Source organism: Muntiacus reevesi, chromosome 5, assembly GCF_963930625.1.
Source record: "Muntiacus reevesi chromosome 5, mMunRee1.1, whole genome shotgun sequence".
In the NCBI taxonomy this organism is placed as follows: domain Eukaryota; kingdom Metazoa; phylum Chordata; class Mammalia; order Artiodactyla; family Cervidae; genus Muntiacus; species Muntiacus reevesi.
This window is the reverse complement of record NC_089253.1, coordinates 22,457,099-22,480,888: the sequence shown is the minus strand read 5'-3', so window position 1 is coordinate 22,480,888 and position 23,790 is coordinate 22,457,099. Positions and strand designations below refer to the sequence as shown.

Below are 23,790 nucleotides of genomic sequence, written 5' to 3'. Positions count from 1 at the left end.
GGGTCGGGAAGATCCCCTGAGGAGGGTATGGCAGCCCACTACAGTGTTTGTGCGTGGAAAATCCCATGGATAGAGGAGACTGGCAGGCTATAGTCCATGAGAATGCAGAGTCAGACACAACTGAAGCAACTTAGCATGCATGCACATACCCATATTACAGAGTCACAGATTCTATTCCTGAATGTTTTGCAATATTACAACTGTCTCAGAATACAAATGAACACTTTTAAAGATTCAGAAATCATCTCTCAGTCCTAACCAATTACCTGATTAAAAGTTAGTATTAACTATTTTCTGTCTTCTATTTTTAAGCAGAAATATAGATGTCAACATTAGTAACCTATTCAACAGGAGACACAATAGATTCTGCTTAAGGGTCTTGTTTGTTCATTTCTATGAAGTTTAATTTTGTTATCCCTAATCTACAGGTGAGAAAGCAAAGATTTGGAAAAAAATCTAAACAATACATTAGTGTGTTGGTGAACAGGAGTTTGAAGCCATATTTGTGTCCAGAGCCAATGTTCTTAACCATGGTTATATGTTTACATTCTAGTTGTCCTGATAGACTCTACATATCTGGTGTGAAGAGGTTTTATCTTTTCATCTCTTTATCATAGGATGGGATACAGCTTCATACAAGTATGCTCAATAAACTTCTGCTGAATAAGCAAAAACATCAAGTTTCCCCTTATAACTCAACAGAAAAACCTGGAGAAAAGTTATAATCCAGCTGCAGCTGGAACCACTCTTTCACTGTGAACTTCAGCTAATTCATATGAAATCTAAGAGAGAGGAGATCAGCTGAGGGAAGAGATTGAGTCAACTGAAGAAACTAGAATTTTCCAAGAATGCAAGGAGGTGTTTGTCAGCGACTTTTGATAGCAAATTCACTGTACATTCAAAATAGGATTAAATATGTTGCTTAGGATACATCCTATGAAAAAACCTTGGGGAGCCATGATGGTAAATTAAAAACTCAAGGCACAAATAAGACTCTTGATTGAAGACAACTTTACCTGTGTGTATTTTGTTGCTTGTTGTGCTGCCTTAAAAAATCTCTGAAAATTAGACTCAGAAGCAAAGTCTTAAACAAACCAAACCAAACCAACCAAACAAACAAAAAGAAACTATATGTTGTCTTTTAGAGGTAAATAATATATAAAGATTAAACTAGCCCCATGGTATTTAGTTTTGCAAATTGACTTTGTATCTCTATGATTTGCAAACAGCAGGATCTCTTGTGGTTCTTTGAATCTCTTTTATCCTTTCATTCATTCCTACAAACTTGTATTGGTCACTGTCAAACTACTTGGCAGTCCCTTATAATCACATGAAATGTCACTAAAGATGTCTCAATTCTTAGAAAGTCTGCATTTCAGCGATGTACACAAAAGGGGAAATACTGATATGCTTAAATAGATGTATGTATACATTGAATCACTAGGGGAGATAGGCGCTCTGTGTCTGGAGGAGTTGGAGAAGGTGGTGTCAGCTGGGGTTTGAAGGATGAGCATGTATTATATACTGCTTTTTCCTGATCAAGTTCCTGGATTTCATGGATCATGTTGTCTTCATTTTTGCATCTGCTATAACACAAATATCATCCTTGACTCATATTTTCATCTCAGTGGATATTTAGAGAATTGAATAAATGTATTGTCTTTGTATAAATCATTCTTTCTCCATTTGCCAATGACATGATGTGATAGAAGAGTGACAGATATGGATTCTAGCTCATTCTGAACTTGGTCTCACCAGCTATCAATTGTGTAACCTTGGCTCTCGTGTGAATTATCATGTTATTGTTCAGTCACTAAGTTGTGTCCAACTCTTTGTGACCGCATGGACTGCAGAACTCCAGGCTTCCCTCTCCATCACTGTCTCCTGGAGTTTGCTCAGACTCATGCCCCTTGATTCGGTGATGCCATCCAACCATCTCATTCTCTTGCCCTCTTCTCCTCCTGCCCTCAATCTTTTCCAGCATCAGGGTCTTTTCCAGTGAGTTGGCTTTTCACATCAGGTGGCCAAAGTATTAGAGCCTCAGCTTCAGCATCAATCCTTTCAATGAATATTCAGGGATGATTTCCTTTAGAATTGACTGGTTTGATCTCCTTGCTGTCCAAGGGACTCTGAAGAGTCTTCTCTAGCACCACAATTCAAAAGCATCAGTTCTTCAGTGCTCAGCCTTCCTTATGGTCCAACTCTCACATCAGTACATGACTACTAGAAAACTTTATCTTTGACTATGTATTGGATCTTTGTCAGCAAAGTGATGTCTCTGCTTTTTAATACACTGTCTACGTTTGTCATAGCTTTCCTTCTAAGGAGCAAGCATCTTTTAATTTCATGGCTGCAGTCACCATCTGCAATGATTTTGGAGTCCAAGAAAATAAAATCTTCCACTGTTTCTATTCTTTTCCAACCGATTTGCCAAGAGTTATTATGTAGCAGACACTGAATACAGAAATGAATACTATAGATTCCATGCTCAAGAATCCTCCAGCGTCTCTCCACCATTTTCAGGTCTGTGCTGGATTAAATTGAGATTTAAACAAAGCCCTAGGATTTGTTATAGAAAGGAAAAATGAATGTTTTGTTTGTTTGTTTGCTTTGGGCTGGCTGACACTGGCTGATGCAGCCAGGCACACTAATTTATCAGAATTCCTTAAGACAGGGAGCCGGATTCCATAGTGAACTCACAGAGACCCCATTCCCAGAGCATCTGTCTTGTTTGTTTGCCTGTAGCAAGTGCTGACTGGTAGAAACAAATCTCTTAGGACAAAGGCAGCTGCAAGCCATTTGCCATTTTTTAAGTCCCCGCAGTATCACCAAAAAGCTTCCAAGTATTTTCTGTATTTGGGTTTGTGGTGGTTGCTTTTAATACTACTGTGACTACATAGAAGAAATAGTTTTGTGAACACGATGAAAATATGAGCACCTCTCAAGTGCAGCCTGGTATCAAATAAAATGAAACTGTTAGCTTCAGTCGTAGACCTGACCCACAGAATAGAAAGGTACAGCCTGTTTCCAGGTGCTGGTCTGTCTTGAGCCTTGACTATTCCCAGTGAGTCCCCAGAAACTGCTATGATCACTGCAGCTCCCAGGCAAGGGACACCTCGACTACTTTCCTAGTTTTCACTCTAAGCCAGGGATTCCCTAGTGTCTGTAAAATAATTGTCTTCACTCCCTGTAAGAGTTCTCTATGCTACACAGATAGCTTCTACCCTGCTGGAAACTTCTGCTAGCCTCTCTTGCTTCAGAAATAAAAACATCTGTGAATTGGAAAAAAAAATTTGCACATCTTTCACTACTCCTGTTCCTCCTAGAAACTGCTTATTAATTGAGGGCAGGGGAATTATTTGTAAGATGTTCAGATAATTTTTTAACCTCCACACTGGGTTGGTTTTGAGAGTGAAAGGGGCAGCAGGTGACCCTGAAACCAACCAGAACATGTGATGGTTTTGGTTATTCGGGAAGCTTTTGTTTTTGTATTTCCTAGTTTCTTGACACATTGACTGTGGTTGTTACCTAAATATTGTCCTTAGTCTAGAAGCGGCAGGGTCTGTGGGGATCATGACTGGCTTTCTGGAAGCTTTGGAAATGAATGCCTGAGGCAGAATGTGTTACTGCTTTGTTACAGAGACTTATCTCTCAGCCTCACATAGAGGTGGGATCTCTGAAAATCAGTCTTACAGTTATGTCTGTTCCTCTTGGCGACCTGCATTTAGAAGTAGCCAAACTGACTTCTTAACTTAGGGCCAGTCCTTCCCCTCTGTGAGACATAGCCTCAGGTCCCTTCTCTGTTAAAACTTTGGAACATTTTAATGACCCAAGGTGTGTCCCACTGACCCACACAGCTATAAAATTTCAGAAATGAGAGCATCGCTGTTGAAAACCTATTTGTCTGAGATGTATACTAAATGCACACACAACCTAACTGCAATGAAGGCGCACAGAAGCACTTGATCCTGAGGGCTGATTGCATTTAGAAACCTAAGGGATGCATTAGGCCAAAGGACAGCCTGAAGCGAATGACCCAGCCATGAAGGAATAAGACGGCAGTTGGCAGGAAAAGACCAAGATGGAGTTGTCTGGAACAGAGAACTCTTTGTACTTGACTCGACTGCCATGAGATAAGAGTGGCAGTTTTCAGACTATGTTCACAGCCTTGAACACAACTCAGGACTTCTCAGGGACATAGTACCACAGGTCACTGATTGCCTCTGAACTGATGCCAATGGCAGGGCGTGCGGAACAGGACTCTGAAGTGCAGTGTATCCATCATGTGTTATGTGCATGTGCGCTAAGTTGCTACAGTCACGTCCGACTCTTTGTGACCGTGTGGACTATAGCCCTCCAGGCTTCTCTGTCCATGGGGCTTCTGCAGGCGGGAAAGCTGGAATGGGTTGCCATGCCCTCCTCCAATGAAGCTTACCCACCGAGGGATTGAACCCGTGGCTACTGCGTTACAGGTGGATTCTTTACCACTGGGCCATCAGGGAAGCCCATGTGCTATTCATTTCAGTCACCCAGTCGTGTCTGACTCTTTGTGATCCATGGAATGCTGGACACCAGGCCTCCCTGTCCATCACCAACACCCAGAGCTTGCTCAAACGCATGTCCATCGAGTCGGTGATGCCATCCAACTGTTTCATCCTCTATCATCCACTTCTCCTTCTGCCTTTAATCTTTCTCAGGATAAGGGTCTTTTCCAATGACTCAGTTCTTTACATCAGGTGACCAAAGTATTGGAGTTTCAGCTTCAGCATCAGTACTTCCAATGAATATTCAGGACTGATTTCCTTTAGAATTGACTGATTTCATCTCCTTGCAGTCAAAGGGACTCTCAAGAATCTTCTCCAACACCACAGTTGAAAAGCATCAATTCTTTGATGCTCAGCTTTCTCTATGATCCAGCTCTCACATCCATACATGACTACTTGAAATGAGATAGCTTTGACTAGACGGACTTTTGTTGGCAAAGTAATGTCTTTGCTTTTGAATATGCTGTCTACGTTGGTCGTAGCTTTTCTTCCAAGGAGCAAGCATCTTTTAATTTCATAGCTGCAGTCACCATCTGCAGTGATTTTGGAGCCCAAAGAAATAGTCTGACACTGTTTGCATTATTTCCCCATTTGTCATGAAGTGATGGAAACGGATGCCATGATCTTGGTTTTCTGAATGTTGAACTTTAAGCCAACTTTTTCAGTATCCTTTCACTTTCATCAAGAGGCTATTTAGTTCTTCTTTGCTTTCTGCCATAAGGGTGGTGTCATCTACATATCTGAGGTTATGGTTATTTCTCCCGGTAATCTTGATTCCAGCTTGTGCTTCCTCCAGCCCAGCATTTCTCATGATGTACTCTGCATATAAGTTAAATAAGCAGAGTGACAATATACAGCCTTGACTTAATCCTTTTCCTCTTTGGAACCAGTCTGTTGTTCCATGGCCAGTTCTAACTGTTGCTCCCTGACCTGCATACAGATTTCTCAGGAGGTAGGTTAGGGAGTCCGGTATTCCCAACTCTAAGAACTTTCCACAGTTTATTGTGATCCACACATTCAAAGGCTTTGGCATAGTCAATAGAGCAGAAGTAGGTGTTTTTCTGGAAATCTCTTGCTTTTTTGATGATCCAGTGGATGTTGACAACTTGATCTCTGGTTCCTCTGCCTTTTCTAAATCCAGCTTGAACATCTGGAAGTTCACAGTTCATGTACTGTTGAAGCCTGACTAGGAGGATTTTGAGCACTAATTTGCTAGCATGTGAGATGAGTGCAATTGTTCCGTAGCTTGAACCTTCTTTGGCATTGCCTTTCTTTGGGATTGGAATGAAACCTGACCTTTTCCAGTCCTGTGGACACCTCTGAGTTTTCCAAATTTGCTGACATATTAAGTGCAGCACTTTCACAGCATCATCTTTCAGGATATCAAATAGTTCAACTGGAATTCCATCACCTCCACTAGCTTTGTTTGTAGTGATGCTTCCTAAGGCCCACCTGTCTTCACATTCCAGGATGTCTGGCTCTAGGTGTGTGATGACACCATTGTGGTTATCTGGGTCATAAATATCTTTTTTGTACAGTTCTGTGTATTCTTGCCACCTCTTCTCAATATCTTCTGCTTCTGTTAGGCCCTTATGATTTCTGTCCTTTATTTGCCCTATCTTTGCATGACATGTTCCCTTGGTATCTCTAATTTTCTTGAAGAGATCTCTAGTCTTTCCCTTTCTATTGTTTTCCTCTATTTCTTTGCACTGATCACTGAGGAAGGCTTTCTTATCTCTCCTTGCTATTCTTTGGAACTCTGCATTTAGATGCTTATATGTTTCCTTTTCTCCTTTGTCTTTCACTTCTCTTTTCTCAGTTATTTGTAAGGCCTCCTCAGGCAACCATTTTACCTTTTTGCATTTCTTTTTCTTGGAGATGATCTTGATCACTCCCTCCTGTACAATGCCATGAACCTCCATCCATAGTTTCTCAGGCACTCTGTCTTTCAGGTCTAATCCCTTGAATCTATCTGTTACTTCCACTGTATAATTGTAATGGATTTGATTTAGGTCATATCTGAATGGTCTAGTAATTTTCCCTACTTTCTTCAATTTAAGTCTGAATAAGGAGTTTATGACCTGAGCCACAGTCAGCTCCCCGTTTTGTTGTTGCTGACTGTATAGAGCTTCTCCATCTTTGGCTGCAAAGAATGTAATCAATCTGATTTCAGTGTTTACCATCTGGTGATGTCCATCTGTAGGGTTGTCTCTTGTGTTGTGGGAAGAGGGTGTTTGCTATGAGCAGTGCATTCTCTTGGCAAAACTCTGTTAGCCTTTGCCCTGCTTCAGTTTGCACTCCGAGGCCAAACTTGCCTGTTACTCCAGGTATCTCTTGACTTTCTACTTTTGCGTTCTAGTCCCCTAAATGAAAAGGACGTCTTTTTTGGGTCTTAGTTCTAGAAGGTCTTGTAGGTCTTCATAGAACCGTTCAACTTCAGCTTCTTCAGCGTTACTGATTGGGGGTATAGGTTTGGATTACTATGATATTGAATGGTTTGCCTTGGAATCAAACAGAGATCATTCTTTCATTTTTGAGATTACAGCCAAGTACTGCATTTTAGACTCTTTTGTTGACTATGAGGGTGACTTCATTTCTTCTAAGGGATTCTTGCCCACAGTCATAGATATAATGGTCATCTGAATTAAAGTCACTCATTCCAATCCATTTTCTTTTTTTTTTTTTAACGGAGTTTCCATTTTTAATATTTGGTTAAACAAAATACATCTTTTGTAAACAAACCCAGCACAAGGCCAACAAAAAGGAAAAGCAAGAGAAAAACAAAAAGCCTAGGGTTGCCCCTGACTGGGTGTCAGGGTCAGGCCTGCCCACTTCCTTAAAGGAAGTGGGGCTTTCTGCCCTCGGGCATCAGCATAGGTCCCTGTTCCTAAGCACCAGAATTGGATATGAACAGAGGAACCAGCCCTGAAATGGTTAAGCGTCTTTGCATATCCCATTGGCTTATGGACTCCAAGTGCGTGAGGACTCCTTTGAAGTGCCATCTACACAGGCCCAAGCAGACTGGTGGTGAGGAGTTTTCTCCTCCCAGGAAATGGCTTACATCACTGACAGTGCCAATGGACCCAAGGTCCTGCTTGTGACAGTCAGCAAGGTTGGCTGTAACTTCTGGCTGGTGGTGGTTGGAATGTCATTGTGCAGGGGTGACGAGCTCCCTGTGGTGCCAAGCAGGTCTGGTGTAGAAAATGGTGCAGAAGAGACTGTGGCCACTTGCTGAGAGGGTGAAACGCAGTAGCTGCTTGGTGGCCTCTGTTACTCAGCGTTAAAAAAATGGCCTTGTGGGATTGAAGATACATGTGCAGAAAAAGTGCTGGTGTAAACATGCACTACAGTCACAGTGGGGAGAAAGCCTCAGCTTCATCCCGTTAGGCTTGCTCAGGCTGGACCTGCAAGCCCCAGGCTGGCTCTGCTGCTGGAGAGGAGCCTGGCCAGTGGGGCAGCTCGCAGACCTGCCAAGACCATCGATCTGTGAAGGGCTGGACAGGTCACCCCTGCCTGCCCCCTTGCCTTGAGACAACCATGGCCCCTTTGGTGACAGGTGGTGTAGTCTAACACTTACTTCTCCTCCTCTTGTTTTCCAAAGTTACCAGGAGAAAGGTGGCCTACAGCTATTTAAAGAGGTAGGGGTGGGTCAGTTCTCAGTTATCAGTAAAAGAAACTCCAGAGATGACAAACCCAGGTCCTAAGCAGGATGCATGTATCTACCCAACGTGAGGGCTCTGCTTCTGGTCACCAGAATGACTCCAAGCCTAGGGCTTCTAATTCAAGCTGCTCCAAATCTCTGAGGCCTTAGCTTCACAATACTTCCCTTGCCCAGTGCTGTCTCAAGCTAGTAGAATTTGATGGTGAAGGCAGTCTTATTTTTTTCTGATTTTACCGGGGTGGGTCAGCTGGGAAAACTGCCCTTTGGCCTGTCTTGTGTCCCCAAACCTCCTAAACCAGTGCAGTGAAGTGGCAGGGACAATGCTGGAGTGAGGCAGACAGGCTGTCCGTGCCTGTCCCTAGCCTGGGTTTGGCCACATCCTCAGGTATCTAGCTCACCCTGTCATGTTAGAATACTGCAGGATTCAACCACCCGGCATGGAATATTAGAGAACTTTTCATTATAAAACTTCAAGGATGGCCATAAACCACTCTTAAAAATGGGGTCAGGGTGGCATAGAGGGTTGGAGACAGCATGCTGTACAGCTGCTGCAGTTAGGAGATGGTTTCCTGAGAGGCCTTTCTGCTCTGAGGCCTTCCAACCAGTCCCGTGGGCTTTGGACTTCGTGTTCAGACTCACTGGTTGCAAGGAAAGGGGAAGGGGAGGCAGCATCTCCAGGTGAGTCAGACAGAGCAGCAGTGAACTCCAGCAGAGCCTCTGTCAAGTCCTCATAGAAATGGGGAAAGGAAGCTAAGACCCACCTTTCTTTCTCTTTTACATAAAACCAAGGTCTCCACAGCTCGCCCTAAGCACACAGAGCTCCTACTTTCCTTTTCCAGGAGAGAGTAACGCTGGTTGGTTCTTGTAACAGTCCACATGTCTGTCCTATTGCACTGTCAAATTGGAGGGGAAAAAAAACCCGATGAGATGTTTGGGGAAGTGGCAAGGGCAGACCCACGGTAGAGGCCACAGCACATCACGGAGGATTTCAGGGGGCTGAGGTGAGGGGAGGCTGGGCGGGACTGCATCACACATCAGCCCTCCAACTCATGGGCCTCCACCTCTTCTGGTACCACCAGCAGGAGTTCACAGTTCTTTCCTCGCAAATGATGTTTTAAAAATTTCCTGAGCTCGCTCTCGCCTCCAGTCCATTCGGGCATCTTCAGTTTGGAGTCGAGGTTGTAGTAGGCACCTCCCACCTCTCGAACACAGATGCAGTGCTGCCGTTTGAGTGGCAGCTTCAGGGGACCCCAGCACAGGCTGGAGGGCGGGCTCATGATGAAGCCCATAACGTTTGTGAGAGCAGTGGCGCCGACATCCCTGCGCTTGTCCCACCAAACAGCTTCATAGCCTTTGGTCTGAAGTGCTGCCAAAATGACGTTCACATCGTAGTTCCCATTTCCCAGCATGCTCTTCTTGTGGGAAGAAGAAGAGACAACCTCTGGAAAATCTCTTGTAGCATTTGGAGATAACCTATGGAAAATCTCTTGGAGCGTTTCCCGGGTGAAGGCGTTGCTGTCCTGGAAGACGTTATTGAGGGCTGCAGAGCACAGAGCTCCCTGCGCTGTTTCTCGTGGTAGATTTGTGGGGATGCTGCCTGGGGCAGCTCCAATGATTCAGATTTGACCTTGTCTCCTTTCCACGGCACGCAACTCATGTTTTTCCTTTTAGGTTCCAGAGAGGGCTAAAAACACCTCACCCTTCCCTCCTGAGGAGGAATGTAAGCTTCTCAGTCTTTTGAGAATTCCTGAGGTCCACCTCACTTTCTGGTGTCCACAATTTATGCTTTGTCACGGGGAGAAGAAAAGGTTGGACTCAAAAGGAAAAATAATCCCCCTCTTCTCAACAGAAAGATAACTTTTGGATTAGTGTATTTCGCCGCCACTGTCAAAGTGCAAAAGTTTTAAAAAACCATGTAAAATCAAAGACTTTGTTTTCCTTCTTCCACCCCCTCCAAAATAACCCAACGATTTTCTTGCTGTATTTTCTCTTTGCAAATGCCAACCAGGCCTCAAGGCAGGAGGACCGAATGGAATCGGTCACATCGCTCCTTTTCTTTCATTTCTTTGGAACCACGAAGCCACTGGCTCGGGAGACAAGGCCTAAGCGGCAGATAAAACACAAATTTCGAGCAGCTAACGAGGGCCGACCGGCGTGGGTTCGCAGGCCCTGCTGCGGCTTCGGGGGAGGCTCTCCATCCTCTCGGCTGCGGCGGGACCTCTAGGGGCCGAGGCGGACGCAGCTCCCTGGAAAGCGCGAACTCTCACCCTCTGGACGCAGCCGGCTGCAGGACGCCACCTCTCCAATCCATTTTCGTTTACGGATTCCTAAAATGTCTATGTTTACTCTTGCCATCTCCTGTTTGACCACTTCCAATTCACCTTGATTCATGGACCAAACATTCCAATTTCCTTTTCAATACCCTTCTCTCCAGCATCGGACTTTACTTCCGTCACCAGTTACATCACAACTGGGTGCTGTTTTCGCTTTGGCTCTGTCTCTTCATTCTTTTTGAAGTTATTTCTTCACTCTTCTCCAGTAGCATTTTGGGCACCTACCCACCTGGGAAGTTCATCTTTCTGTCCTATCTTTTTGCCTTTTCATACTGTTCATGGGGTTCTCAAGGCAAGAATACTGAAGTGGTTTGCCATTCCCTTCTCCCATGGACCACATTTTGTCAGAACTCTCCACCATGACCCGTCCGTCTTGAGTCGCCCTCCACAGCATGGCTAATACTTTCATTGGGTCAGACAAGGCTGTGGCCCACGTGAATAGTTTGATTATTTTTCTGTGACTATGGTTTTCATTCTATCATGTGGTTTTCATGTGCTATATATTGGTATTAATTTAATTTCTTTTTATATAAGACTGCTGTAGTATAGGTATTTCCAGGAGAAATAGGGGAAGATTCCCAGCCAGCAATTGCTATATTCCAAGAAATAATTACCTGAAGAGGCTACGTAAGATGAGCTGAGGATACCATGACAATCAACAGCTTATCTTTCTGCAGGGGTATCACTTTCCTTCAGTTCAGAGGCAAGTCTCTGGGCTAGAGAATCTGAGTGATACATTCATTTGCTGATCATATGAAGCCAGATTCTAGAGCAAATAGAGCCTAGAATACTTCCTTTAATGAGGAATGACTGAAGAACGAGTAGCTCTGATTGACTATCATAAATCAAGTCATTAAGTGTATCGGCAGTTGTAGAGAGAGATAGAACAGTGTTTCCCAAATTGTGCTCCCCCAAACCTTAGTTTCATAAGCTACAATCCAAAGAAAAAGCACTCTTCAGCCGAATAAATATGGGAAACAGCGCATATTATGATTCTCCTCTCCAAGTTACAGAGCATATAAATATGTTAAATCTCTGAGACTGAAATCTAAAAATTAGTAGCTTAACACTGTTTAAGATAGAGGTCCCTGGACTTATTTGTTCACTTATATTTCCAAAGAATACCAAGTAATATCTGGAGTTACTCTTTTGGAATCAATTCAGAGGAGAATCATCTTCTCTGAATAACAGACCTGTGCCAGACAGCCTCAATTTAGTTTCTGGTGATTCAGCATATGCAGTTAGAAATGTCTTCATGACTGTCAGCTCTCATCCATTGTTCATTAGAGAGCATCCAAAAAATGAAGCTTTCATTTTGTTTGAATTCTGGGGGAAAAGACGGGACTTGGTTCTTCCAGTAACTTTCATTTTAGGTGACTGACCGGTTTTAATCAATATGTTGACATGAGCATGTTAGGTGTGTTAGGTGTTTATTAAAAGGTTAGTGTCAAAAGAAATTAATGTCACGGTGGGCTTGTGTTTTTCTCTGAGGCAGATATTGATGAATGTACAGAGGGGATCATTGAGTGCCACAACCATTCCCGCTGCGTTAACCTGCCAGGGTGGTACCACTGTGAGTGCAGAAGCGGTTTCCATGACGATGGGACTTATTCACTGTCCGGGGAGTCCTGTGTTGGTAAGAAGCTTTCAGTCATGCCCTCCATCCCTCTGGACCTTTGCAGGAAAGGCAGCCTGCTTTGGTAGTCTATTCAGCTCCCAGTGTTAAAATATGACCCCTCACTGGTTAAACTCATCAGTTTTCAAATTTGCTCCCTCTACAATTCAGGGAGCAGGCCAGGGATTATGCAATGTAGAGTTTTAGAACTATTGTTCAAAAACTAGGGCAGTCAGAGGACAAAGCCTGGGTCTGCGGGCTGTGGTGTTTAGTTCTTTCTGAAGGAAACCTTGGTGACTTGCTGGAATTTTTTTGCAGTTTGAGATGCAGCTGTGGGAGAAAAGGAAATATTACCGGACGTAGAAAGTTCAGTTTAAATCTCAGCTCTTGTACTACAAATGTCACTGCACCTCTCTGAGCCTTCATCTGTGAATATATAAAAATGAGGATAATAATGCACATATTTATATTATTAGATTTAAATGAGATGCCATATATTTAAAGATTATAAGCTTTGGATTGATGCACAAATATAATAGAGTCAAATTAACCTTATTATTGTTGCTATTACCGCTGCCATCATCTTTGCAAGGTCTCCTTTAATCCCTTTTCTGCTTATGGTTCTGTTACTTGCTGAACAGAGAAAGTTAACAGATGGAGTTCTTCACCTTTAAGACCTTATACCTTTCATGAAATCTAAACAACTGATCAAGAATGTAATTGTTTCCATGAGAACCTTAACCAATCCAGTTATTTCATGTCATGTGGACTCAGCTGAATTCTTAATGCTGATTTGAGCTGACCCAGAGGGCAAGCATTCTGACCATGAGTTCTCAAAGTTCAGAATGCTGAATTAGAAAGTGGAAATTTGATTTTGAAAATCCATTGTCTCTGCTCACTGCGTATCTTTTTTTTTTTCCTAAAGGTTGCTGCTAAGAACCAATCAGTGTTTTTACAACTTCTGCCCTGAGTTGAGCTCTGAAGCAGATATGAATTAGGGAACAGTAAGCACATAGCTTGTCCAGTGCAGTCTTGGTATTACTGTTGAAAGGCATGCAACGTAGTTGTTGCAGGCATAGACCCTTGAGCCAGACTCCCTGCAGTCAGATTCCAGCTCTGCCATGGCTAAGTATGTGGCAAGATCTCATCTAAACTGTACCTCAGTTATCTCGTGTGTAAAATGGAAATGTTCATATGTTTCTGCATACTCAGCACTCTGCCCCATACTCCATTCCTATTCATTTTATTGTTAAAGCAATGATTTGCAACTTCACGAAGAACTTTACATTTATCTGTGTCTTCATATAATTCCTTTACACACATCCAGGAACTTCTGCATATGTGTAACTTGTAGTAGATAGATGTTATGTGAATAGGGATAGATCAAATGGCTGTTGTTATTGGAGATAGAAAGATAGAATGTTGACATATGTGATATTACATTTGGGGGCTAAAAACAAAACTTTCACTTTTAAAAACTGTATTTGCTATCAGTAAATATGGAATGCTTAGCTTTTTGTTCATGAAAGACCATGGAGATCACCTCGTTGACACGACTGATAACTTCCTAAGATGTGCCACGGTGTCGCACACTTCTGCGCCTTTGCATGTGCCGACCCTCTCTGGGTGGAATGGAGCAGAGCTCTGACTCAGAGCTGATCATGTTGATTTGAAAATGAATTTCCATTCATTTTCCTAACTTCAGCAAAGGTTTTACCAGATCGCCATGAAGCGTTCTTTGACGTGTTCATAGGAGTTCTCCCTCCTTTTCTCTGCTAACTCTAGAGCTTCTATCCTGGCATATGTTTCTGTAGCTGTTCTGTTGTTCAGTTTATTGTTCTTGGACTAGTCTGTAAACATAAAATAAGGGTTATTCTTCTGTCTCTCCAGTGAGACACTTTGGTAATTGGTGTTCAGTAAATGAGAAAATGCAACCATAGTTCATCTGTCCAATAAAGAAACATAGTCACAGAAAGGGTAACACCTTGGTTCTGACCTCATAGCTTATTTGGTACAAGTAGAGATACAAGCCTAGGTCAAAGGTGACCCTACATCCCAAATGCCAGGGACAATCCCACTTTATGCCTGTTCTGATGTAATTATCAGTCATGCCCTGTCACTGTCATAAATGTCCCTGCTAGGACGACAGATGTCATAGTCACCTCACCTACTGATTTCTCTCTGCCACGCTGAGTGGTGTGCCTGGGGGAACAGAGCTCTGCCTCCCCAGGGATGCACTTTCTTCGTCCATGAACTGATTCCAGCTCTGCACAGGAAGACATTGGTGAGCTGGAGTCTTTGGCAAGAAACTAGGATTGTTTTTATTAGTAACATTTTAAATTTGGATAATTGTTCATCTGAATTCCCTTTCATTTCCTCACTAAAAATAGCTTTGTAAATGAGTCTGACTAAGAACAGGAATCTGACCATCATTTAGGTTTTTTTTTTTTTTTTTTTTTTGGTAATTGAAAGCACGGTTGGTTCAGAATATTTCTTGGCATAATAGATGTATAAATCTGATCATATCACTTTCTTGTTATATCCTTCTAATGCCTTCCCAGTAAATGTAAAATAAATTTCTAACTCTTTGCATGGTCTTTCCTCCAGACTTTAGGTGGCATTGTCTTTGTCCACTTATTCGGCTTATCTCTTAAATGTGTTAGCCTTTCTGATCTTTTCATGTCTTGCATGTGACAGTGAAATCACCTGGTTTTAGGGACTTTGCCTTTGCTGGAACACTGTCTGGAACACTCTCTGTCTGGAACACTCAGTATCTGTTTTCTTGCATGTTTTTAAAATGAAATATAGCTGATTTACAATGTTGTGTTAACTTCATGTGTATAGCATGCATGCGTGCTAAGTTGCTTCAAACATGCCGGACTCTTTGCAGTCCTATGGACTGTAGCCAGCCAGGCTCCTCTGTCCATGGGATTCTCCAGGCAAGAATACTGGAGTGAGTAGCATGCCCTCCTCCAGGGGATCTTCCCAACCCAGGGCTCAAACTCACATCTTTGTTGTCTCCTGCATTGGCAGATGGGTTCTTTACCACTAGCACCACCTGGGAAGCCTGTGTATAGCATAGTGATTTTCTTTTTCTTTGCAAATTATAGTCCATTAAAAGTTATTACAAGATACTGGACATAATTTTCTGTGCTATACAACAAATCCTTGTTATCTATTTTATATATAGTAGTTTGTATCTGTTAATCTCATACTCCTATTTGTCCCTCCCTCCTTCCACTTCCCTTTTGGTATCCCAAAGTTTGTTTTCCATGTTTGTGGGTCTGTTTTGTAAATAAGTTCATTTGTATCATGTTTTTAGATTATACATTTAAGTGATATCATATATTATTTTTCTTTCTCTGACATATCACTTAGTATAATGTTCCCTACATCCATCCATTTTGCTGCAAAAGGCAGTAGTTTGTTCCTTTTTTATTACTGAGTAATGTCGCATTTTGTGTGTGTGTGTGTGTGTGTGTGTGTGTGTATACACACACATATATACCACATTTTCTTAAGCTGATCAGTTGTTGATGGACACTTGGGTTGTTTCCATGGCTTGCCTTTTGCAAATAAGTGCTACTATGAACACTGAATGCATGTATCTTTTCACATTTAAGTTTTGTTTTTCCAGATATATACCCAGAGTAGAGTTGCTAGACCTATTGCTAGACCTAGTTGCTAGATCTAGAACCTATGATAGTTCTATTTAACCTCCATACTGCATTCCACAGTGCATGCCTGCATGCTAAGTCGCTTCAGTCATGTCCAACTCTTTGCAACTTTATGGACTGTGGCCCACGAGGCTCCTCTGTCCATTGGGATTCTCTAGGCAAGAACACTAAAGTGGGTTGCCATGCCCTCCTCTAGGGGATCTTCCTGACCCAGGGATCAGACTCATGTCTCTTACATCTGTTGCATTGCCATGAGGGTTCTAAACCAGTGAGACACCAGGGAAGCCCATTCTACAGTGGCTACACCAATTTACATTCCCACCAGAAGTGTAGGAAGTTCCCCTTTTCTTAATACCTTCTCTAGTACGTGTTATTTGTAAACTTCTTTCTTCATTTAATTCTTAGCTCAAAGGCCACCTTTTTGAGGAGACTCTCCCTGACCATTTTATCTGAAGTAGTTGCTTCATTATATCACTCTCTTTTATGTCTTTTATAGCATTTTTTTTTGCTTTCATACGTATTGTGCATATGCATATGTGTAACTGTCTCCTGCCACAAATGTACAGATTCTTGGAGGGCAGAAACCTTGTCTGTATTTGACCATTGTACATTCGTTTCTTTACTGTGTACACACAATGTAGGCATTCAATTCTTATGTGTCAGTGATTGAAGGAATGGATGGAACTCTATCAGGACAAGTTTATCTTGTATTGGGGCTGACACAACTAGTTGTGTAGACTGCAGTGAGTAACATAAGATGCTAAGCATCACAACATCATGTGAGTCTTTTGTTTCAGAAACCAGTATTTATTAAGAACAACCATTACACCAGTACTGTGTTAAGCCTTCTGGGAATATGGGTTTGAAGAAGATAAGATCTCTGTTCTTGGGGGATTTATAACTTGAAATATTCTGAATCATAATAACGTAGCTTAATAGCACTGAAAATTAGTACATAAAATAAGCTGTAAATAACATCAGCTACTAATGCTTACATTTAAAAGCAATAGCAGCATCTAAGACAGTGTTTTAGGAATATGCAATCAGCTATGTTTTTTTCCCCAGACAATAGCAGGGATGGCATATGTTGGAATCTAAAATGTGGCAGTTGTAGGCTTTTAAGGGAAGAGTCACATGTCACTTCATGCCATTTTTCTTAGGTGAGGATAACACCTGCTATATTGACTTCATCAGTTACTGTAAACATCCAATGTTAGTAATGTCATAAAGAACAGCACCCTTGCAAGATTTCCTATTGCCTCTTTCTCCTAAAGTATATTGATCATACGGTTGAAGAAATGACTAGTTTAGGTATTGTAGAGACAGAATCATCCTTGAGGAGTTTATCAGCCTCCTTGTTTCCCCGTCTCACTCTCATTTGCTTGTTTATAATTCCAGGAGAGAGGGACACACACAGATTTACTAGCTTGTATTTATTGGGATGATTCTCTGGGGAAGGGAGTGGTTGCCCACTATAGTATTCTTGTCTGGAGAGTTCCATGGACAGAGGAGCCTGGTGGGCTGCAGTCCATGTGGTTGCAAAGAGTTGGACACGACTGAACACTTTCACTTTTCACATTTATTGAAGAAGATGACAGTTCTGCCTTCTTACTGTAGGGTCCAGTGTACTCTGTGTTTGGATGCAGTGGTGGGAGTCAGTGATTCTCAATATTAACACAGAAGCTCTGAACAGTTCCTTTTTATCAAGGCATAGCTATCTTGGCCATTTGGAAAGAATGAATTATATATTCATGAGAATATATGTATGAAGAACAGGATTTTACATATTTTGAAAATGAGATTCTAACTCCCTTGGATGTCAGTCGGTCTCTATGATTTGCTTCTGCCTTTGAATCTTCATTTCCCTCTGTTCCCTCTCATGCTTAACATGGATTCTCAAGCCTCCTCAAATATTTCTTCCAGTCTTTTCAAACCCTGCAATCTTTACTCCTTTGCTTGTATGCTTTTCCCTGTCTCTCTATCCCACCTTCTGCTTGTTGAAATCCTGATGAAGTTCTACCCCCTGAACCAGGGATTCTTAAATTTGCTTCACACTAGATTCACCTACATAGCTTTTTAAATATACTTACAATGGGGTATCACACAACTAGAGATTCTAATTCAGTTGGTCTGTTACTGGATAGATGGAAGTCATTTTTTAACATCTACAAGTGAGTGAAAAAGTTAGCTTAAAACTCAACATTCAGAAAACCAAGATCATGGCATCCGGTCCCTTCATTTCATGGCAAATAGATGGGGAAGCAATGGAAACAGTGACAGACTATTTTTTTGGGCTCCAAAATCACTGCAGATGGTGATTGCAGCCATGAACTTAAAAAATGCTTGCTCCTTGGGAGGAAAGCTATGACCAACCTAGACAGCATGTTAAAAAGCAGAGACATTACTTTACCAACAAAGGTCTGTCTAATCAAAGCTATGGTTTTCTCAGTAGTCATGTATGGATGTGAGAGTTGGACTGTAAAGAAAGCTGAGCACTGAAGAACTGATGCTTTTGAACTGTGATGTTGGAGAAGACTCTTGAGAGAGAAGACTCTGGAAGGAGGTCAAAGCAGTCAATCCCAAAGGAAATCAGTCCTGAATATTCATTGGAAGTACTGATGCTGAAGTTGAAACTCCAGTACTTTGGCCACCTAATGTGAAGAACCAACTCATTGGAAAAGACCCTGATGCTAGGAAAGATTGAAGGTGGGAGGAGAAGGGGATGACAGAGGATGAGATGGTTGCATGGCATCAGTGATGCGATGGACATGAGTTTGAGTAAACTTTGGGAGTTGGTGATGGACAGGGAAGCCTGGTCTGCTGAAGTCCATGGGGTCTCAAAGTGTCAGACATGACTGAGCAACTGAAATGAACTGAACAAGTGACTGGAAAGAATTTTAAATTAGCAGAGACACTGTCATAGCTCTCTAATAATAATAAAATTGCCTACCTCTTATATATTGTCACAGCCATGTGTTTGCACCTGTTTTTTGGAACTTAGCAGATTAAGTTTGTTGTCTTCATCGATTCTTTATGACTTATAGACATGTAGCTATTCTTTGGGATGTGGCACCTCTTGGTCCGATTATGGTCTCCTCTATGGGACTCGGTTGTATGAAGTAAGTTCCCAGACTGTGGAGTCTGCTCTGGTCACTATAAACAGCCTGGTGAGGATTTACTTGTCAGAGCAGCTGCTGCAACCAGTGTGAACATGCCAAGCAACATAAACAACAGGAAAATGTTCCACTGGAGTCTCTTGGAAAGGGGGTTTCACTTTTTATTGATTGATGTGTCAGAGTTGATTGAAATGGTCTACGAATGATTGGGTTCTGCTGTCATTGCCCAATGCCTGGTTCTCATAGGAGTGGAAATAAAAAGAGGTAGGGGCTGGAGATGCCCCCTGTGATGAACCTCACTGAGGTGGGTGGAGGAATATAAAGACTTAGCAGGTAACTGTGATACATACAGGAGAGGCAGGTTTCAAGTACATATGGGATTGCTGGGATTCAGATTCCAACTAGGCCACTTTCTAGCTGAGTTGTATTTGGCAAACCATTTAACTTCTAAACCTTAGGAAGGAGAGATAAGAAAGCCTTCCTCAGCAATCAATGCAAAGAAATAGAGGAAAATAACAGAATGGAAATGACTAGAAATCTCTTCAAGAAAATCAGGGATACCAAGGGAACATTTCATGCAAAGATAGGTTTGATAAAGGACAGAAATGGTATGGACCTAACAGAAGCAGAAGATATTAAGAAGAGGTGGCAAGAATACACAGAAGAACTGTACAGAAAAGATCTTCATGACCCGGATAATCAGGATGGTGTGATCACTCACCTAGAGCCAGACATCCTGGAATGTGAAATCAAGTGGGCTGTAGAAAGCATCACTATGAACAAAGCTAGTGGAGGTGATGGAATTTCAGTTGAGCTATTTCAAATCCTGAAAGATGATGCTGTGAAAGTGCTGCAGTCAATATGCTAGCAAATTTGGGAAACTCATCAGTGGTCATAGGACTGGATAAGGTCAGTTTTCATTCCAATCCCTAAGACAGGCAATCCCAAAGAATGCTCAAACTCCCGCACAATTGCACTCATCTCACATGCTAGTAAAGTAATGCTCAAAATTCTCCAGGCAAGGCTTCAGCAATATGTGAACTGTGAACTTCCAGATGTTCAAGCAGGATTTAGAAAAGGCAGAGGAACCAGAGATCAAATTGCCAACATCTGCTGGATCATCAAAAAAGCAAGAGAGTTCCTGAAAAGCATCCATTTCTGCTTTATTGACTATGCCAAAGCCTTTGACTGTGTGGATCACAATCAACTGTAGAAAATTCTGAAAGAGATGGGAATACCAGACCACCTGACCTGCCTCTTGAGAAACCTGTGTGCAGGTCAAGAAGCAACAGTTAGAACTGGACATGGAACAACAGTCTGGTTCCAAATAGGAAAAGGAATATGTCAAGGCTGTATGTTGCCACCCTGCTTATTTAACTTATATGCAGAGTACATCATGAGAAATGCTGGGCTGGAAGAAGCACAAGCTGGAATCAAGATTGCCGGGAGAAATATCAATAACCTCAGATATGCAGATGACACAACCCTTATGGCAGAAAGTGAAGAGGAACTAAAAAGTCTCTTGATGAAAGTGAAAGAGGAGAGTGAAAAAGTTGGCTTAAAGCTCAACATTCAGAAAACTAAGATCATGGCATCTGGTCCCATCACTTCATGGGAAATAGATGGGTAGACAGTGGAAACAGTGTCTGACTTTATTTTTGGGGGCTCCAAAATCACTGCAGGTGGTGACTGCAGTCATGAAATTAAAAGACGCTTACTCCTTGGAAGGAAAGTTATGACCAACCTAGATAGCATGTTAAAAAGCAGAGACATTACTTTGCCAACAAAGGTCCGTCTAGTCAAGGCTATGGTTTTTCCAGTGGTCATGTATGGATGTGAGAGTTGGACTGTGAAGAAAGCTGAGCACTGAAAAATGGATGTTTTTGAACTGTGGTATTGGAGAATACTCTTGAGAGTCCCTTGAACTGCAAGGAGATCCAACCAGTCCATCCTAAAGGAGATCAGTCCTGAGTGTTCATTGGAAGGACTGATGCTGAAGCTGAAACTCCAGTACTTTGGTTACCTCATGTGAAGAGTTGACTCATGGGAAAAGACCCTGATGCTGGGAGGGATTGGGGGCAGGAGGAGAAGGGGATGACAGAGAATGAGATGGCTGGATGGCATCACTGACTCGATGGACATTAGTTTGAGTAAACTCCGGGAGTTGGTGATGGACAGGGAAGCCTGGCGTGCTGTGATTCATGGGATCGCAAAGAGTCAGACACAACTGAGCAACTGAACTGAACTGAACTGAAACCTTAGCTTCCTCCATACATGATGATTAAATAATATCTCCTCGTGGAATTTTTTTGTGTGTAATATAAGTGCTTCTATATGCAAAAATCCTAGCATGTAGTAAATAGTATGAGGCAACATTGAACTATCCTTCTTGTCTGTCTGATGAAGATAGCAATGGTGAATCTAACAAGAGCTAACATTTATTGAGAGCTTACTTTCTGCCAGGCACTGAGCAATTTACCAAAGTGCCAACCTCATAAGTTGCTGTGAGGATTAAATAAGCTAACATGAAGGAAAAAACCATTCAGCAGTTGTGTTTTAAGTGCTTAGTAAATGTGAGCCATTATCTTGAACCAAATCCCTATAACATGTGTCAGGGAACCTCATGCATTATCTAATTTAGTTCTCATAACTACCTTAGGAGGGAAGCACTTTTACTATTGTCATTTTAAAGGTGAGAGAAATAAGATCCCAAGGATTAAGATGACATCCCAAATTCCAGTCAGTAAGTGGCACACAGAGGCCATAATCCAGGTGTCTTTGATCCCAACCTTCTCCTTTGAGTATGTAAAGCTGTCTGGAAGTGGGGGGACCTGTAATGAGTCCACAGACAGGGGAGATGCTAAGCAGTGCAGTTGGGGGGCCAATGAGACAAAGAGAATATGAGTGAGACCTGGACAAAGAGTTGCTGTGTTCTGTCTGAATCAAGAGATTGGGGGATCTGAAAGAGACATGTGTACCCCAGTGTTCATCACAGCACTGTTTATAATAGCCAGGACATGGAAGCAACCTAGATGCCCATCAGCAGACGAATGGATAAGGAAGCTGTGGTACATATACACCATGGAATATTACTCAGCCGTTAAAAAGAATTCATTTGAATCAGTTCTAATGAGATGGATGAAACTGGAGCCCATTATACAGAGTGAAGTAAGCCAGATAGATAAAGAACATTACAGCATACTAACACATATATACGGAATTTAGAAAGATGGTAATGATAACCCTATATGCCAAACAGAAAAAGAGACACAGATGTACAGAACAGACTTTTGGACTCTGTGGGAGAAGGTGAGGGTGGGATATTTTGAGAGAACAGCATAGAAACATGTATATTATCAAGGGTGAAACAGATCACCAGCCCAGGTTGGATGCATGAGACAAGTGCTCGGGGCTGGTGCACTGGGAAGACCCAGAGGGATGGGATGGAGAGGGAGGTGGGAGGGGGGTTCGTGATGGGGAATACATGTAAATCCATGGCTGATTCATGTCAATATATGGCAAAAACCACTACAATACTGTAAAGTAATTAGCCTCCAACTAATAAAAATAAATGGAAAAAAATTTTTTAAATTTTTAAAAAGAGGGAAAAAAAGAGATTGGGGGACTGCTTTATCTAAGGGACTCATGGACTGTGTAATTGGGCCCTCCAGGTGGACCAGGGGCAGGATTTCAAGATGGCAGATTCTTGACAATTAATCTGATAGCATCTAAGCCTTGACAGTAGTATCACCTGGCTATCTACTGATGCCATTACCTTCCCTGCATTTCTGATGATATGAATCTGAGTGAAAAAGGAAAGCAAGGGATGGGGAATCAAGAGTATGAGAAATGGTCCAAGTAGATTTTTTAACTAATTATGTTTGATCTTTCACTCATTTATTTATCCCCTGCCTCTTAAAGGTAGTTACTATATACAAAGAACATACATTCTATAAACCTATTAACAAAGAAATACTTGAAAAATAAAGGAAACATACTAACTATGAGATTTAACAAGATATTTATGAATTTCCTGACAGAGCAAAACAGGAAGAAACGTGAATTTCATGAGTTGTTCTGATCTGAAAGGAGTTTGCATAAAAAGTTTTTTAAGCAAAAATGGCTCAAGCGTGCTTTCCCTCTGTTCCAGAGAAGAGATGTGCCAGGTGGTGAAGATATCTCTGTGCATCACAGTATTTCGAGCTAAGAAAATTTAAGAGACAGAGGCATACATGTCCATCTCATAATACTCATTGGATTTTCTCTCTGCAAACAACAGTATTGTCATTGTTCACTGTTTCATTCCATGAAAGTATTTTCTTGAAACAGCCCCTGTCCCCCAACCTTCCTTGATAATATTTAATGATATCTCATTAACTTCAAAATTGACACTTGTTGCCAAAGAACTTAAGATTTGGTTTTCAGGCAAGTAATAAATGAACTCTTATTTAAGGACTTCCCAAAGGCAGATACCACCTGGCCCTGTTGCTGTTTTAAATAGCTTTATGCATTTAACTAGCAGTGGTGTGAAGTATGTGGGGCTATTGTTTGAGGACTCAGAGGACCTCAGCTGTGTGGCATAAAATTGCCACTTTTGAATGGACAGAGAAACAGGGACAGATACCACCTGGGTCTGGAAATAATATGGAAAAGGACTGGTATAGTCAGGACACAGAATAGAGAAAGAACACTTCCCAGCTTCTAGTGGAGGAGATATTCTGGGGTCCTAGAAAGGGCCTTATAGTGGGTATTAACACACAGCTGTAAATGTTAAATCAGATGAGAAATGTGTCCTCTCAGACCTCAGCAAGTTTCCTGCTTCCCTGCACATCCAGCCATGCATA

The 23,790-nt window shown here is 42.0% G+C and overlaps 1 protein-coding gene and 1 pseudogene across 2 annotated transcripts in view; one reads left to right on the top strand and one right to left on the bottom strand.

Moving 5' to 3' along the window:
* NELL1 (neural EGFL like 1) overlaps positions 1 to 23,790 on the top strand; it is a 994,502-nt gene that overhangs the window by 918,420 nt on the left and 52,292 nt on the right. The window contains exon 16 of one of the 2 annotated variants that reach the window (XM_065936471.1): positions 12,034 to 12,174. The exons of the other annotated variant lie outside the window; for it this stretch is intronic. Within the exon in view, the coding sequence (XP_065792543.1) occupies positions 12,034 to 12,174 (141 nt within the window). The remainder of the gene's footprint in view (positions 1 to 12,033; positions 12,175 to 23,790) is intronic. 2 annotated transcript variants of the gene reach the window in all.
* On the bottom strand, positions 8,166 to 9,862 carry LOC136168941 (josephin-1 pseudogene; annotated as a pseudogene).